Below are 18,011 nucleotides of genomic sequence, written 5' to 3' on the forward strand. Positions count from 1 at the left end.
GTATAATGCAAGGGTGACGAAAGTTGAGGGAGAGAACGAAAAAAGTCATCTTCGAGTGTGTCGCACATGTTTGGCATCAGAAATTACTTACCTCGTTCCCTGTGTTTAGAACATTAAAGTTTATTTACTAGTGTTTGGTTGTTTGCAGACTTCCATTTCGATTTCATTAATATATGCACCATAAAAGAAAACGAAAGAAATACCAGCTACGGAAAAGATTAGACCGAATACAACATGGCAGTTATTAATTTTTTGAAGGCTACAAATGTGACATAGGCTTATTATTATGAAGATAACTAGATCTGAGAGTTGTAAATTTCCAGAATAGTTTGTTTAGAAAAAATACTAGTGTATGCCTACTTTGATGTAGCTTTGTAAGACAGTCACAGTTGATAATCTTAGCTAAATTCTGAAATGTGTTCCTTACAACAAATGGAACTGAAATTAAACCTTGTGTTTCTTGAATTAAACAAAGTTGCTCATGGCATCCTACTGCATTTCTGACAAGTTGGGAGAATGGCTTCACAGTTTTCTCATAGGAAGAACTCACGCAACTGTTGTGGATCTTCAAACATCAGAGAATGCCACAGTAACCAATGGAAGTCACTAGGGTCAGTTTTGGGACCACTCCTCTTTGAGCTACACAAAGGTATTATAGGAAGTTCACACCTATACAATATATCAATGCAAAATTAAATATAAATTTGAAAAATTTAAATACATTAAAGTAATATATGTTTTTCTCGGCAGAAATAAAAAATAAAAAAAACCTTGCTTAAAGCAAATACATTAAATAAAGCTGCGATGATAGGTTTGAGACACCATGTTTGTGTTGCGTGTCCAGCCCCGTCATTGTCAGTATGTGGATGGCAGTAGCTACATTGTGCAACCTAAGCAATATATCTATATGATAAACTTTGTGAATTGAAATATATAAATTCATGCTTTTCTTGAAGCAATAAACCTCTTCAATATGAGTGATATTCTTGCTGGCAGCATCTGCCCCATACAGTGAAAATAAATATGAAATCAAATTAGATTTTATTCATCCTAAGAGTTGCTCATTTTTCAGTCCATTTAAAGATATGTCTAGTCAGAATTTTGTGACTTTTTCCTTCTTGATGTAGTTGTTCTATCTGATTACTGACCAAGAAGGTATATTATGACCAGTTACTGAAAGATACTTCCCCAACTAAAGACCAACAAAGGATGGCTGCATTAGGGGTAACTGTATGATCAATGTAAGAGGGGATTATTGGTAAAATTTTACTTTCGACCATTGTAGGAATATAGCAATACAAAATTAAATAGTAATTTTGTAAATTAAAATGTATGAACGAAATATGCAATTTTGTGTGCGGAAATGAAGATAAAAATGTTGCTAAAACAGATTTCTAGTAACGATGTCGTGTATGACGAATGGTACGCCATGTTTGTTAAGGTAGATGTCGACGTCGGAGAAATGAAAGGACGATAAATTTGTCTAAACCAAACTAAACTAACCTAACCTGTGTTTAATAAATCATTACCTGCAAATTAGATATCATCCGGCTGGTCGTCGTCGTCGTCGTCGTGAGAGAAGTTGGCGGGGCTTTTCAACCACTCTCCCAGCTTTTGTATGGCTACATTCCTCCGATGGTCGAAAGTAAAAGTTTACCTGTTAGGTTAGTTTAGTTTAGTGTAGACAAATTGATCGTCCTTTCATTTCTCCGACGTCGGCATCTACCATAACAAACATGGCGTACCATTCGTCGTACACGACTTCGTTACAAGAAATCTGTTTTAGCAAATTTTTTTATTTTCATTTCCGCACACAAAATTGCATATTACGTTCATACATTTTAATTTACAAAATTACTATTTAATTTTGTATTGCTATATTCCTACAATGGTCGAAAGTAAAATTTTACCGGATTATTTTCCTACTTCCCATCTTCAAAACCCATGAACACCAAAATTTCCCCCTAGAAGTACATCCTGATAGATTGACATGGTCTCTTGACCAGGCTCAGGGTTGCACTACATCATTAAACATATGGAGTCTGCACCCTAAACATATTAGAATACTAACATTAGAATATTGGAAAACATGCTGAAGTCTTGAATTGTGTTTGATGTACAGTTGTTAATCTTTTCTTGTTTTTATAGTGATTATTTTTTCCCCAAGAATTTTACTGATGAGCATGAAGTACCCAGTTAAGTTCCAAACATAAACTGTCATTTATCAGCAGCTTAGGCTGTCCAAACTTGTAAAGCAGAGTTGATGGCTTCAACCATGGTCAAAATGATGGCTGGTGTACATTTAGTATATATATATATATATACATATATATATATACACATATACCAAAGGCTTTTTTCCCCCTTACAAGGGAGGTAGCCAAAAAACAAAGGCATAAAAACCATTCCCACCCATTCCATCCCCAATACACTCCACTCCCCTCCACCCTCCCTCTTTTCTTGGCACCTCCTGGATGACGGGTCATCCCTGCAATTTGTCCACTGCCCTGGATCAGAAGTAGTGTCACAAGACTCAGCACATTCACAGCAAGACTGCTTCATCAAATCAGCAACCCCCCCCCCACCTCCATCCCCTCATGCAGAAAAGGAGAGGACGGGGGAGAAATCCCTTCAGGCTGTGTCAATCTTTTCTCACACATACTACCTCACCATCCACCTCATGCATCACAACATCATCCATATACAACCATTCTTCATTCACTCGTCTTCTGTCCTCTCCCGTCATTCCTCAATAGGCATTCCCCTCTTCCTCAAAGCCCCTTTCACCCTATCCATCCATCTCGCCCTAGGTCACCCCCTCATGTTCACTCCCTCCACAACTCTTTTAATAGTCTTTCTTCACTCATTCTTTCCATGTGTCTAAACCATCCCAATACTCTTTCATCCACCTTATCTCCCAACTCCCTTACCATCCCCATTCTCCTCCTCATTTCTCACTCTATCCAGCCTAGTAACCCCCATCATACTTCTCAGACACCCCATCTCAAATACATTCAATCTCCTCTTTTATGTTCCATGTTTCTTCCCCATACAGTGCTGTTGGCACAATCACTCTTTCATATATTCTCCTTTTAGCATCCATTCCCAAATGTCTATTTCTCATTACACTTTTTAATCCACCAAGGCATTTATTCGCTTCTCTCAAACTACATTCTACCTCCACCTCCACTCCTCCTATTGATAAATCTTAATCAAATTAGTTGGTCTTCAAACCCTCCCACAGATTGTTCGGAGACGAAATTTGTGTGCTGTATTATCTTATCTACCTAATTGTTATACTCATGGTGAAATAAACAGGAAAATACTATACTTGTGGGGGTTCCATCTCTTTTCCTCCAACTATCATACCTAATTTATTCCAGGAGTTGAGGCACTGACATAGAAACCTATTTCTTGATATTCTTCTGACATGTTGTTTCCTTTAATTTGTTGCCCCAGCAACCCCATCCACCTACTTTAAACAAACAGTATTGAACTGTTTACATGTCACTGGTTTATAGTGGTTGGAGGAGGGGAGGAGTTCTTGGTTGTCAACTCTCATGTCATACAAAAAGGTAGAAGAAATACAAAGTTTATTGGGAGAGGCCCCTAGGGCTACACCTATAGTTGGAGGAGAGGGTACAAATGGGTTTTGAAGATGGGAGGCAAGATCATTCTCTCTGATGCCTGTCTTGCTAGACCAATGCTTGCAGGTACCTGTTGTTGGCCCTATGGATTTAGCATAAAGGCATACTATCTGTAAGAATAATTGTGATGCTGATACTGCAGAAAAAGATTGCTAAAATGCACTCTGTTTTATCATTCTTTTCCACATTTTGGCAGTAGAAACTGCTCTTCAACAACCTCAATACTTGATGAGCACTGTGTTGAGATACACAGTTTGAAGACTGCTGCCATATACCCACCCCAACAGGTAGAATATGGTGTGCAGGATGGAGAGAACTGGATTGAAAAAGTGCAACTCATACCTATTAACTTTATCAATGGCTCTCGACAATATACACTGCAGGATCACAAGTTCTAGGTAAGCAATACAAATGACTTTATTACTTGTGATTATTCCTCTATCCATGTTTTCTCTCTTTCTTACTCTGTATCTATCGCTCTATCTCTTTCCTTTCTCTCTTTAAATGTTTGAAGGATATTAAGAAATACAGTTATTGACACAAAATTATTTATTGTTGGAAAAGTTTGGATGAAGGAATGATAAAATAAAATTATATTTAGATAATTTAGGGTCAGATTTAACTGTTAGGGATGGATAGATGAGTATAGTTCTTATCCTGTATACTACTACTTGGTAACTATAAGTAAATTAAGATATTTTAATCCTATCAGGTTGGTAGCCACATTATACTTGAATAAAATCTTTTTCTGACCAGGACAACCTTCAAAGTATGCTCTTAGGCAGAAAGAATTAGGTTATTATCACCTCTATTTGTAATGGAACAGTTACCCTTTGATGTTTTTCTATATTATGATTTTTTCCCCCCGTTTCAGTAATGATTTGACCAAATGAGGTGGCCAATTTTCCAGAGCTGTATTAGGAGGACTTCTTGTAGGAATGTACCCCTTAGGGTTACAGAGAAGTGGTTACAGTGGGTGGGATACAAGGATGACCCATCATCCATGAAGAGCTAAGATCAGAGGGAGGGAGGGTGGATGGGAATGGAGTGGGTAGGGGTGGAATGGGTGGGAGTGGGTGCTTGCCTTTTGACTTGGCTACCTCCTGTGTAAGGGGGAAAAAGCCCTTGGTACCGGGTATATAGATAGATAGTAATAGAAAGAATAAATTCAGTGCTTGCACAAAAGTTGGTTCACAATCTAAATGTTCCTTACCAACAGGTTGATAAATACCCAGAGGGTTCTACATTCCTACTTACAGTTGGATTCATGATACAAGGAGAGTATATTTTGATATGGAGTGAAACAAAAACAATACAGCCATGTACGTAATTATAAAGTATAAATCATCTTAGCTCCCACTTATCTCACCACTCCCTCTCTGTACTTAACTAATGTACCAAATTGTATAGTTACCTAACTGTAATGTGCACTGTTGGTTATTGAGAATTTGTCACTCAAAAAAGCATACACTTAACTCTCAATTTAATGGACAAATGTGTACAGACCCTTGTCTGTTATTTGCAAAAGTCCATTATTTGAAAATCAGGTCTGTCCGTTACCAATACTGGATAGCGGACATAAGTCCGTTATGTAGAAAATTGTCCGTTAGGTTTTGGTGTGCACATAAGTATTAGATATGTAATAAAAAGCTACAGTACATATGTATAATGATGTACACTAAATATAGAGAAGAAATTGAACCATTTCTTACCTTAAATATAGTTGCTGCTATTTACATATGTACAGTGCAGGATGTCCATTGGATTAGTGGAGCCAGCCAGGGGGCAAATTTTCATTATATGGCCTTCGTCCGGAATTTCACCGTTACTACTGGACACACATTTTTTGTACGCTAAATTGAAAGTCCGCAAATTTGAGGTCCGCTAAATCGAGGGTTGAGTGTATTAACAAGATTATGGAACGACATATATGCTTTTGATAAACATGAGTTATATTTTTGTACAGTACAAGGAGGTAGAGGTGATAAAAAAAAAACTTCTAGTTAATCTGATCTGTCCCAGATTAGAGTATGCAGTGATGGTGCATATATCTATATTACATACATATATCAAAGGCTTTTCCCCCCTTACCGGGGAGGTAGCCAAAAAACAAAGGCATAAATTCTATCCCCACATACTCCATTCCCATCCACTCCTAGTTTTATTATTATTTTAAGTAAGTGCTGTGATGCATAGAAGGGAGTGGGTGGGGGATGGGACAGCTAGTGAGCGGTTATGTGTGAATGATATTTTGATACAGCCTGAAGGGATTTCTCCACCATCTTCTCTTTTTCTGTATGATAGGATAGAGAGGGTGGGTAATCGATTGAATGAAGCAGCCTTGCTGCATTGCTTCTAACCCAGGGCAATGGGCGAGATGCAGGGATGACCCATCATCCAGGAATACAACTAGGTAAAACTAGGTAAATACATAGACTGTTGGGGTTGGTAACAGTTACTGCTGGTAATTGAGAAGTGTGGGACTTTTAACCTACAAGTACATGAATACAAGCCCAGCATTATTTCGATTATGCCACCAGTGCATGAAACTCAAATATAATGATATTTCTCACTTTGGGTGAAGTGTATTTTGTTTGTCATGACATACAAGTTATTACTCTTAAAATGAGTGTAAATAATTCCAGGTACTACAGAGGACATTGATAATGGAACCACAGATGTTGACAATGGTGGCGACAGTGGAGGTGACTAGCAATGATGGCAGTGATGATGGTGGCAAAAATGTAGCAACTTCTTGGCTTGTCACTCTGGCAGCTTCTACAGCAGTTGTCATGTGTCTTCTTTATGTGCACTATTAACCACTCATTTATGTTTTATTTCCATAATAATCTTTTGTGCTCTAGTATAATCAAGACCTCTCAGTTGAAGCAGGTTAAATTCAACCTCTTTGAGTATGAGCATTGTATTAATTTTTATTTGAATATTGGCAAAGTTAACAAGGTTCCTTTCACTAAAGGATTGTTATAATATCCATTTTTGCAACATTATGATATGCATTATGTAGCCACCACTCTTCTTGTTAGGCCCAGCCACTCAGAGCTTTAGAATAGTGTCTGTGTTAATCCCTCTTACCTTTTCATATTTTGTAAAATAATAATTTATGGATCTACATGTTGTACCGCAGAAAAATAGTTGAATAAATTTGTTATAACATAAATAATGTGATTTACATTCCACAAGATAATCCTGTCTTGACTTTTTATATGAGAAAAATATAGAATAATGGATCCCTACTCCCCTCACTCTGTCCCAATTAGTCACCTTCTTCCTCTCTTGCATTCATGCCTATTTTGAAATTTGTCATCACTTGCTGGTTTCCATGTCTTATTCATTAATTCATTTGTTGTGCTTTGTGCCCTTCAGATAACTAGCAATAGTTTCCAGAAGATGCTGTTTGTTTCCTTAGGGCTGCAGGCCATCTGCTAGAGATCAGGAACAACGAATTGATTGATAATGTTTTGCAATTTGAATGTATCTTTCATTTGTCTTGTGCACCTCCTTGTAATACGTGGCTAACCTCCTGATTAATTCTTCTATTTCTTCATGTATGTCTTCCTCATTGCCCATTATTACTTGTACTATTTCCTTTGCTTTCTCTTTCATTTTTTGTTCCTTTCTTATTGACAAATGTTCCTCTTGTCATTTTACCACTATAATACAATTTTGTAAGTTTACCTTTTTATTTATCAATGTTTCTGTAGCCGAGTATCTTTATCATCTTCTCCACATCTTCCTTTTCTTCTTATCATTGTTCCATACTTTTTTAATATTTTTAACCACCCTTCTGTCCTTGTTTGATTTCTCAGATACTTTCTTCATTTTTCCTTATCCATTCCTTTGCTTCATGATGTCCTCCAATGTAATATCCTCTTCTTTTAACTTGTATCCACCATTTCACTCCTCAAGTTCGATTTCAAGTGATTCCTTCTATAATACCTGTATCATTCAATTTACTTTTGAAATAATTTATTTTCAAATAATGTATGTTTGGTTAATCACTTGTTTCTTGAGTGCTTTCATTTAATTTTTAACCTCAACTACATCTCTCCACTATTCACTATTTACTTCATCTTCAGTTGCCAATATTGACCTACATTTCAGCTTGAGGTTTCACTTACCTTGCAATTCATAGATGTCTGTTATACTGCTTTCTACAAGTTTCATATTTTATCTATCTATATACCAATGGGTTGTACCCTCTTATAAGGGAGGTAGTCAGTCAAGGCATGTATTCACTCCACTCATTCCACTCCTATTCACCATCCATTTGTTTCCCATTCATCTTAGCTCCTCATGGATGAAAGGTCATCCCGGTCTCCTGCCCGCTGCCAGAAGCACTGCAGCAAGACACAGCAAAAGAAAAAAAGAATGTTTCATATCAAATGCATTAATATATTACTTGTCCCAGATTGGGACCCCCATTGTTCTCTTCCAACCATCTTACTCTATTTAACTAGGTAGATTTCCTTGATCTCTAGAGCTGGGTTGTGTGTCTGCTCTCTCTCCAACACAGCATTTCCTCCTGCCTGCTATTCATACGAGACTAATTAAAGGAAAGAAAGAAAAAAAAAAGAAAGAAAAAAATATATATATATATATACATATATATATACACACATACATACACCAATGTTTTTTTTTCTCTGTACAAGGAAGGTAGCCAAAAAACAAATCCATATAATCCACTCCCACCCATTCCATCCCCACAAACTCCATTCCCATTCACCCCCCTCCCTCCGACTAATCTTGGCTCCACTTGGATGACATGTTATCCCAGCATCTTGCCCACTGCCTTGGGTCAGAAGCAATGTAGCAAGACACAGCACATCCACTGTAAGGCCACTTCATTTAATCAGCAACCCCCCCTCATCCCCCTCACTCCCTTCCTTGCATCACATCATCCATACACAACCATATTCCACTCACCCCTATCTTCTGTTTTTTCCCTTCCCTCCTCAACAGATATTCTCCTCTTTCCCAATGCCTCTCTTACCCTATCCATTCATCTCATTCTTGGTTGCCCCTTCACATTCACTCCTTCCACACCTCTTTCACTAATCTTTCTACACTCATTCTTTCCATGTCTAAACCATCCCAATACTCTTTCATCAACCCTATCTCCCAACTCCCTCTCTACCCCCACTCTCCTTCTCACCTCCTAGTTTCTCACTCTATCCAACCTAGTAGCCCCCACCATACTTCTCATCCATTTCATTTCACATACAAACTCCTCTCTTATGTTCCATGTTTCTGCCCCATATAGTACTGTTAGCACAATCACTCCTTCATACACATACAATCTCCTCTTAGCATCCATTCCCAAATGTCTATTTCTCATTACACTTTTTAATCCCCCAAGGCATTTATTTGCTTCTCTCAATCTACATTCTACCTCCACTTCCACTCCTCCCTTTCCTGCCACATTCACACCCAAGTATCTAAAGCTATCCACTTCCTCCAGTCTCTATTCCTCAATACTCACTTTACTTTTACCCATATCTATCTTCAACTTCCTTCTTTCACACACCTTCCCAAACTCCATCACTAACTTCTTTCATCCCTCCTCTGATCCTGCTACAAGCGCAGTGTCATCAGCAAACAACAATTGGCTTATCTCCCATTTTTCTCCATTTTCTTTGACCATCTCCAATCCCCAGCCCATTACCCTTGCATTTAACTCTCACACACCCCTATCCATTTATAAACTGAACAGCCAAAGTGACAACAAATCCCTGGCAAAGTTCCACTTTTACCTCAGTCCACTCACTCTCTCCATTTCTAATTCTAACAAAGGCTCTACTACTCTAATAAAAACTCGATTGCTCTTAATAGCTTTCCTCCTACCCCATATATCTACAATACCTCCAACAGTGCCTTCCTGTCATAAGCCTTTTCCAAATCCATAAAAGCCCAAAAAATATCCTTACCTTTTCTAAAAGCTTTCTCCCATATCTGCCTTACCATAAAAATCTGATCCACACAACCCCCACCTGTCCTAAACCCACATTGTTCCTCACCAATTACTCCCTATGTTCCTCTCCTAATCCTGTCAATCAAAACCCTCTCATAAGCCTTTCCAACTACACTCAACAAACTGATCCCTCTCAAATTAATATACTCACAATTGACCCCTTTTCCCTTGCAAAGTGGAATTACACAGGCACTCCTCCAGCACTCTACCCTCTTTTATACAAACATTAGACAACCTCACCAGCCAGTCCACTATCACTGTACCTCCCCTTTTATGACACTCCACATGACACCCATCCAACCCAGGTGCCTTACCTGCTCTCATCATTTTAATTACTGCTTTTATCTCATTTTTACTTATTTCTCCTCCGCTTCCCTCATTCATCATTTTCATTTTCTTGGTGCTTCCCACTGCAACTACCTTTCCCTCCCTATCCTCCTTCACATTTAGCAACTCCCAAAAAATACACTGCCCATCTTCCTCTTATTGCCATCTCTTCATCTGGCCTTATAATTTCCTTCCAAAACATCTTTTCATCCCTTTCAAAATTTTCTGTCATACTCTTACCCCATTTCACATCTGCTTTCCTCTTTGACTCCTTTATCTTGTGCTTTACTTCTCTTTTCTTTGTACCTCTCATCCTATTTTGTAACCAATCTGTGAATGCTCATTTTTCTTCTACAACCTTCTTTGCTTCATCATCCCATCACTCACTACCCTTCCTTCTATTTCCTCCCATCCTCATTGTTTCACACACCAACTTTACACACTTTGTGACTCCTTCCTTAAACCATCCCCATTCCTCCTCCACCCTAGTTCTACTATATCCCTCACTCTCTCCCACTCTTCTCAGCTTCTTGCACTTCTCCTTTTCTTTCTCATTTAAGCAGTTTACTTTATGCACTTCCCTACCTTGTCCTTTTCCTTTCTCCATTTATCTTCCACTCTCAACTTACCTTCCACCAAAAATTATCTGATATTCCCCAACTCTCTCCCTTTAGAACATGTACATCCAAAACTCTTCCTACTCTTCTCCTGGGTACTACTACATAGTCCATTAAAGCCCTCTCTACCACCCTTTCCTATGTGTACTTATGCTTGACTTTCTTCCTAAACACTGTATTTATCATCAACTCTTTAGACATATCTCCATCAACTCTGCACTATGATTTTTTCCTGAAACTCCATACTTCCCAACCACTCCATCTATTGGTTCATTTCCTACCCTAGCATTAAGATCTAATACCACTACATTGACATTTCTCCCTTAAGAGGCCCATACATGATCAATTATATTGCACAATTTCATTGTCAATTCAGAGAATTGACAATGAAAATGCACAATATAATTGATCGTGTATGGGCCACTTTAAACCCTCCATGCACTCATTTAAATCTATCCAAAAAGCCTCCCTTTCCTCTACACCCCTGGTTCTCAATTTTTTTTTTTTTTTTTTTTTGGCCATTATGCCCCACCTAATCACCTTTAAAATCCTGATATCCCCATATGGTGATATACAATTCTTATCATTTGAAAAATAAACTCCCCTTCAGCTGAAAAAGCATAAAACCTTGGTTTAAACCACTTCAATAGAACAAGGCATCATTGAAAAAAAAAAAAAAGTTAATGTTTTTAACAAATTACAAAAAAAAAAAAGTTAAATTAAAATAATAATATGATGAGAATTCACAGGTAATACAAAGAGGGAAAATTTCATTTTATGGAGATATTTGTTGACTGTCTCATACAAAAATGTACAATTAACACAAATTATTTAATAATTTCTATTGTTAAAGTAAAGGTAGGTATCAAATTCAAAGTACCGAACACATCTCAAGATAAGTGGGTGAAGTGAAGTTAGTGAGACCCTTGTGCTTGATGCTTGCTGCAAAGAGATTTTATATTAGGCAATAATTTAGTCAGCTTCAGTCTCAAATCTCCTCGTTTAATGATATCCAGTGAATTTCTTTTCTTCAACAGCAAATCATTTACAGCACTAAAGCCACATTCAGCTAAATGTGAAGATGGGAATGGTAACAATAGTTGTCTTGCAAAGCTAGTTGAATTAGGGTATTTAGTTTCTGTTTCATCACAAAGCCATGCCATCACTCCTTTTATGTTGAATAAAGTTTTAACTGACTCATCATTTTGTAATTCAGAGAGTTCTTCTTGGTACTGCACTGAAACATCAGTGACATCCACTAGCACTGGCTGCATTACCCATGATGGAAAATCGACCTGTTTTAAATCAGAAAATCTTTCTTCAAAATCAGAGGCCAATATTTTTAGATGATCCACAATAACTTGTACAGCAGTATCAGTTGGCTCACATTTATTAAGCCAGTGAAACTGGTCAAAATTTTTGTTTGAAATATGTTTTTGGCATAACTCAATCAATGAAATAAAGCCAAATATTTTTGCTTTTGCATCAACAAGTGTTTTATTTGTTCCTTGAAGTTGTTTATTCAACACATTCAGCTTTTCAAAAATATCTGCTAAATAACTCACATGTGCTTTTCCATCAACAGTTAGCAGGTGCTTCATTTCAGGTGTGTCACTTAAAAAGTCACTAAACTCATCAAATAGTTCCATGAATCTTTTCAAGCAATTTCCCTTTGAAAGCCACAGTACCTCAGTGTGAAGTAAAAGTCTCACATGGTCTGCACTGTTATCTTCACAAAATTTCTTGAAAAGAAGTTTGCATTTGGCATTAGCTTTGACTGCACTGATAGATTTTATAACTGATTTCAGTACCTCATTAAGTACAGGAGAAATATTTTTCGACACTAAGTTCTCTCTATGTATAACACAATGCACAAGAAGCATTTCCGGATTCTCATCTTTCATCAATTTTAAGCAGCCATTTTTCTTGCCCATCATAACAGGAGCACCATCAGCTGCACACGAAGTTATATTCTTCATTGGTATCATATTGATATCTAAGTAGTGTTTTAGTTTATTATATATATCAGTTGCAGTAGTTGTGGTCTCTAAAGATTTGCAGAATAACATTTCTTCAGCAAATTCACCTTTGTCAATATATCTTACATAGGTTAGCAATAAGGCCTCACTGTTTCTCACAGTTGCTTCATCCATCTGTACTGAGAATTTTCTTGATTTCAGCTTTTCAACAAGTTGAGTTTCAATATCTTCACTCATTTCATCTATTCTTCTCTTAACAGTGTCGTTACTGAGTGGCATGGCTTTAACATCTTTGTCATCTTTTTCCAGAACTGTTTTAAGAAATGCTGATATTGATGGTTTAATTAAATCCTCTCCTACAGTATGATTTTTTCCAGATTTAGCAATGAGTAAAGAAATTTCATAACTTGCCTCAAGAGGACTGTGAGTAACAGTTTGTGCAGCGAACAAAGACTTTATTGTTGATCTTTTTTCAAACTTCTCCTTTAAAGATTTGAAGTAATTCATATCTGAATTTGCATACGCACTATGTTTTACTTTCAAATGCGCCTCGAGACGACCTCGTTTCATTGATTCGTTGGTTAAACATTGCTGACATATGAGACAGAAAGGTGACCGTTCATCATGGACAGCGGCTATGAAACCAAATTTTAAAAATTTCTCCGAGTACTGACGAACTTTCTTCTTGCGTCCACTACTCATTTTATGCACATGGGGCGTAACTGAAATAAACGAGAAATCTTATGAAGTGAAATGCAATTTCATAAATGAAGTAAATTTAATACATATATGAATCAATTTATGGCTTTATTTTGTAGTATATAAAGATGTATACACCATTTAAGGCTAACTTAAATTGTGTATCTGTCTTGAATGCACTTTCATAATAAAAAGGCTTATTTGGGAATCCAAATTTTGCAATCAAATAAGAAGTTTTTATAATAAAAATGGCTTAATTCAGGTATCCAAGGGGTGTATTGGAATATAAAGTTTTTATAATAAAAGTAACATTGAATATACCTACCTAGAACCTGAATAAGCATATACAAAATGTGGACCTGAGCTCATTCACTCCTATAACCTTTACGACTTCAGGTGGGATGGATTCTAGGGCAAAGGCATTCCATGCTTGTCTGGCAGAGGTGATGGCAGAAAAGAAAAAACAACCAAAAAGCAGCACTGTTTCGTGAATGAGATGTAGACTGTCATTTTCACTCTTAAGATCAGCTCTCCTATGCCTGAGTGTTACCAGGTCCCCACCACCCACATGAGCACATGAACAAAACCTTGATTTTGAGCAGATTGTAGTAGACAGTAAAATAAATGAACCTCTGTATTAGGCCTCAATGAACTGTCTCTGTGGGAGACAGATCCTGACTGCTTCCACCACACAGTTCCACAAGGATGGAGGTAATTAAAAAAAATCTAGTTAGGCTAATTCATAATTGGGATTGGATATCATTAGAATCTTATAAAATTAGATCATTAGAGCTTATGCAGGTGGTGAAGGCCCTATCTTGATCCAGGGCACTATCAGGGGTATCCGTGTGAATTTTTGCTGGCATGGGCAAAATTAAAGATATTATACATATATAGTTAATGGAATAAGGTTATATCAAGATACTTCCTAAGTAATCTAATACTTACATACAATTACAGACTACAGTAATAAAGTTAATAAATGTATATGGTATAATCACGGTATTCTAATAATTTAAATTTTATTATTTTGCATTTTCCATGTAATTTTTGGACAATTTATAGTTTCACCCAACCATAGAATTTAATATCTTATTAACTTTGTATTTTCCTTGCATTTTTCCCATAAATAATTAAATTACAGAGGGGGCAATGTCCCCTACCCCCACCCTCCCTGCGGACGCCCATGGGCCCTACGCAGGTACGAATATATTGAAAATTTAATAGTGACAAAAATAAAAGAATACACACGAAGAATTTGGCAAGACTATTGTATAATATTACAATATGGACTACTTAGTTTTCATCTCTGGCACTTTATGCATCTTCCCGTAGCATCATTCCAATATAAAAATATTATATTCACGCGTAGACAAAGAAAAATGAAACCTTTACCTTTCGTGGGAACACCAATTAAACTTCTTGTTTACAAACTATAAATGTTTAGAAAACGGAATACTTTTGACAGAGAAAACGGAGGAAATAGTTATTATAATGTTAAACTTGGCAAAGTTTCTCCCATGACCTAGTTCACTCCTTGTAACGTTCATGAAGAGCGATAGCAAAATGATTATGTGATAACTTAACTACACAATAAAGACCTTTATTAATAAAAGAAATTACTCGAAATATTATCTGAAACATAAGCTACATATCACTTGGACAAAATGTAGTGGCACATTTGTAAATAATAATCACGAAGAACCCACAGTCGGAATAAAAGGAAACTTAGAAGAAAGTATAACTTCTATATTTCGGCTAATAACTATAGCCCTCTTCAGGTACTTTCCTGAAGAGGGCTATAGCTATTAGCCGAACAGGCGCGGATCCAGGGGGGGGGGGCTGAAAGTATAACTATTTCGGCTAGGCCGAAATATAGTTATACTCTCCTCTAAGTTTCCTTTTCTTCCGACTGTGGGTTCTTCGTGATTAAAAGTTACATGTGTTTACATGATGAAAAGTAAAAAAAAAACAACAAAAAAAAAACAACGAATAAATAGATAGATAAATAGAAAATAAAAAATAATAAAATAAGAATAAAAAATTGACCCAGACTTCCTCAATTGCCCCCCCTTGAAATCACATTGTCCACCTGAAAAACTGAATTGCCCACCTGAAAAACCGAATTGCTCACATATAGAACATAAGTCCCACGTTGAGTAGCACTGCGCTACACACTTCTCACTTCCAGGCCCATATGCCGGTAATTAATCCCGATATAGGCCTTTTTTTTAGAGTTAATAAGCTATTATTACAAATTTATGTAGACATCTGTGGTTACGGCCTCAGTTAATTTAGTGAACTGATAACTGTAGAATTAGGATTAAGATTGAAATACAGCAATTAAACATATCAAGCTGTATGAAATCTGTATTTTAGAATGCTTCATATATGAAAACATGTATAACAATTTATACAACTTTACCTTTTTCCATTTAGATAGTGGCCTATATTATACATATACATATACATATACATATATATAATATATATATATATATATATATATATATATATATATATATATATATATACATATATATATATGAGAGAGAGTGGGTGGAGGAAGAATAAGCGAAGATGGGCTGGAACTTTTTTTATTGCAATAAAAAAAGCTCCAGGCCATTTTCGCTTATTCTTCCTCCACCCACTCTCTCATCTGTCTAAACCATTCATCAAATATATATATATATATATATATATGTATGTATAAGAAAACATTATACAAAGCATGTAAGGAACTCGACGCCATAGGACCAGAAATGGCTGACTACCCTCTCAAGGAATGTCGAGTTACCGACATATCATTTTCATTATTAATCTTTTTATTTACCACTTGGTGACTTCTCTGTCTTGAGTATTGGTTCTGATGTATCACCCATTTCTAATTCCCATGTATGGAGATTACCTATCATGTGTATGGTGTAACATTTTCACTTCAGTTAAGGTGAAGTTGCACTTCCCATAGATCTTTGGCAATGAGAGGTCAAGGGTCACTAGGAGTTCGGCGCTAAGTCAAACCCCTGTTAGGCAATCCAAGACATGATTTGAAACTGACCAGAAGTGTTAGTGATTCGTGATTGGGGAGTGATATGAAATTTACTCCCCCCCCCATAACAGACCTCATATAAAACCAATAGTGTGACGTGCAAATGCGACAAAGCGTATGCTAAATCAAAGTGAGGGGATGCGTTCTATGAGAGAGCCAGTCTCCCCTTCATCCTTCCCCCCCATACCCATTCTATCCCACAGGCCACGCCCGGAGCCGACGCACACATCACAACCACCAGAACAAGGACGAAGAAAACCACTAAGTGTCCCCAAGGCCACGGTAAGATATAATATGACATTTTAATTAAATATCCAAACAAAACAGAATTATTGAAATTATTGCATATTCACAAAGATACACGATGCTTTGTGATGTTATTGTATTTTTCAGGGTTCGATGAATCCCTGCTGATCACAGGGATATAGTTTGTTGTCGCTGAATGTTGTATATAAGATTCACAGAGTATCCCAGAATTAACTCGGTGGGGCGGTCACCTAGATTAACCTTACACCGTCAGCACTACGTATTAAAAGGGATGGGGAATCTGTGGGAAGTCATGATATTCTCCAAACCATATCCACTTACAAAAACCCACATATTCCTTCCCAGTTTCAACTTCATCCACATTAACCTTGAAGAAACCTCCTTCCACCCTATCACACGTTTACATACATACATACATATATATATATATATATATATATATATATATATATATATGTATATATATATATATATATATATATATATATATATATATATATATATATAAAGAAATGCGGCAAATTACTGGGACAGTGTTTGTAGACCTAACAGCAGCATACGACACTGTGAACCACAAAGGCCTGTTACTGAAACTTGCCAACATGCTTCAGAACAAGACCATAGTTAATGTTATAAGAAGCCTTTTGGAAAACCGCAAATTCTATGTCGAAATAAATGGCATCAAAAGCAGATGGCGGACACAAAAGAACGGTCTACCTCAGGGATCAGTCCTGGCACCTCTGCTCTTTAACATCTATACAAACGACCAACCCTCCTTCCCCAACGTCCGCAGATTCATCTACGCGGATGACTTATGCCTAGCCACACAGGCCACCACCTTCCAAGAGGTCGAGACACGACTATCAGCCAACCTCGAGCTCATGGGGCAGTACTATGATAAATGGTCTCTCAACCCAAACCCATCCAAAACCCAAGTGTGTGCATTCCACCTAAAAAATAGAGAAGCTAATCGAAAGCTTAAAGTCCAATGGTGTGGAAAGGAGCTAGAACACCACCAATATCCAGTATACCTAGGGGTAACCCTGGACAGGACCCTCTCGTTTGCCACCCACATCCAAAAACTCAGAGGGAAAGTAAGCTCCCGTAACTCCCTGCTCAAAAAACTAGCGGGAACAAAGTGGGGCGCAAATGCACACACACTCAGAACATCTGCCTTAGCACTGTGCTATGCACCAGCAGAATACTGCGCTCCGGTGTGGAGTAGATCAGCCCACGCAAAGAAAATAGACCCAGTACTGAACGAAACCTGCAGAATCATCACAGGAACACTTCGCCCCACGCCCACCAACATCCTGTACAGAATCGCAGGCATAGCACCCCCAGATATTCGACGACGCGCTTAGCAAAAGTCGAAAAGGGTAAACAAACCTCGGACACAAGGCACCCATACACTCACATGTGCCTCCCCCATGT

The 18,011-nt window shown here is 37.3% G+C and overlaps 1 protein-coding gene and 1 long non-coding RNA gene across 2 annotated transcripts; one reads left to right on the forward strand and one right to left on the reverse strand.

The window, feature by feature from the left end:
- Positions 1-827: 827 nt before the first annotated feature.
- On the forward strand, positions 828-6,044 carry LOC143026344 (uncharacterized). The gene is made up of 3 exons (XR_012966472.1): positions 828-1,224; positions 3,844-4,045; positions 4,867-6,044. It is a non-coding gene; the product is annotated as an uncharacterized LOC143026344 (long non-coding RNA).
- Positions 6,045-8,560: 2,516 nt separating this feature from the next.
- Positions 8,561-14,639, reverse strand: LOC143026343 (zinc finger BED domain-containing protein 5-like). Its single transcript, XM_076186563.1, has 2 exons — positions 13,587-14,639; positions 8,561-13,284 (listed from the first exon to the last, which is right to left on the reverse strand). The coding sequence occupies exons 1-2, from the start codon at positions 13,603-13,605 to the stop codon at positions 11,498-11,500; spliced, it is 1,806 nt and encodes a 601-aa protein (XP_076042678.1). The 5' UTR covers positions 13,606-14,639; the 3' UTR covers positions 8,561-11,497.
- Between the last annotated feature and the right edge of the window lie 3,372 nt (positions 14,640-18,011).

The sequence above is a fragment of the Oratosquilla oratoria genome, chromosome 6 (genome assembly GCF_046742065.1).
Source record: "Oratosquilla oratoria isolate Oo_2021 chromosome 6, ASM4674206v1, whole genome shotgun sequence".
Taxonomy (NCBI): Eukaryota; Metazoa; Arthropoda; class Malacostraca; order Stomatopoda; family Squillidae; genus Oratosquilla; species Oratosquilla oratoria.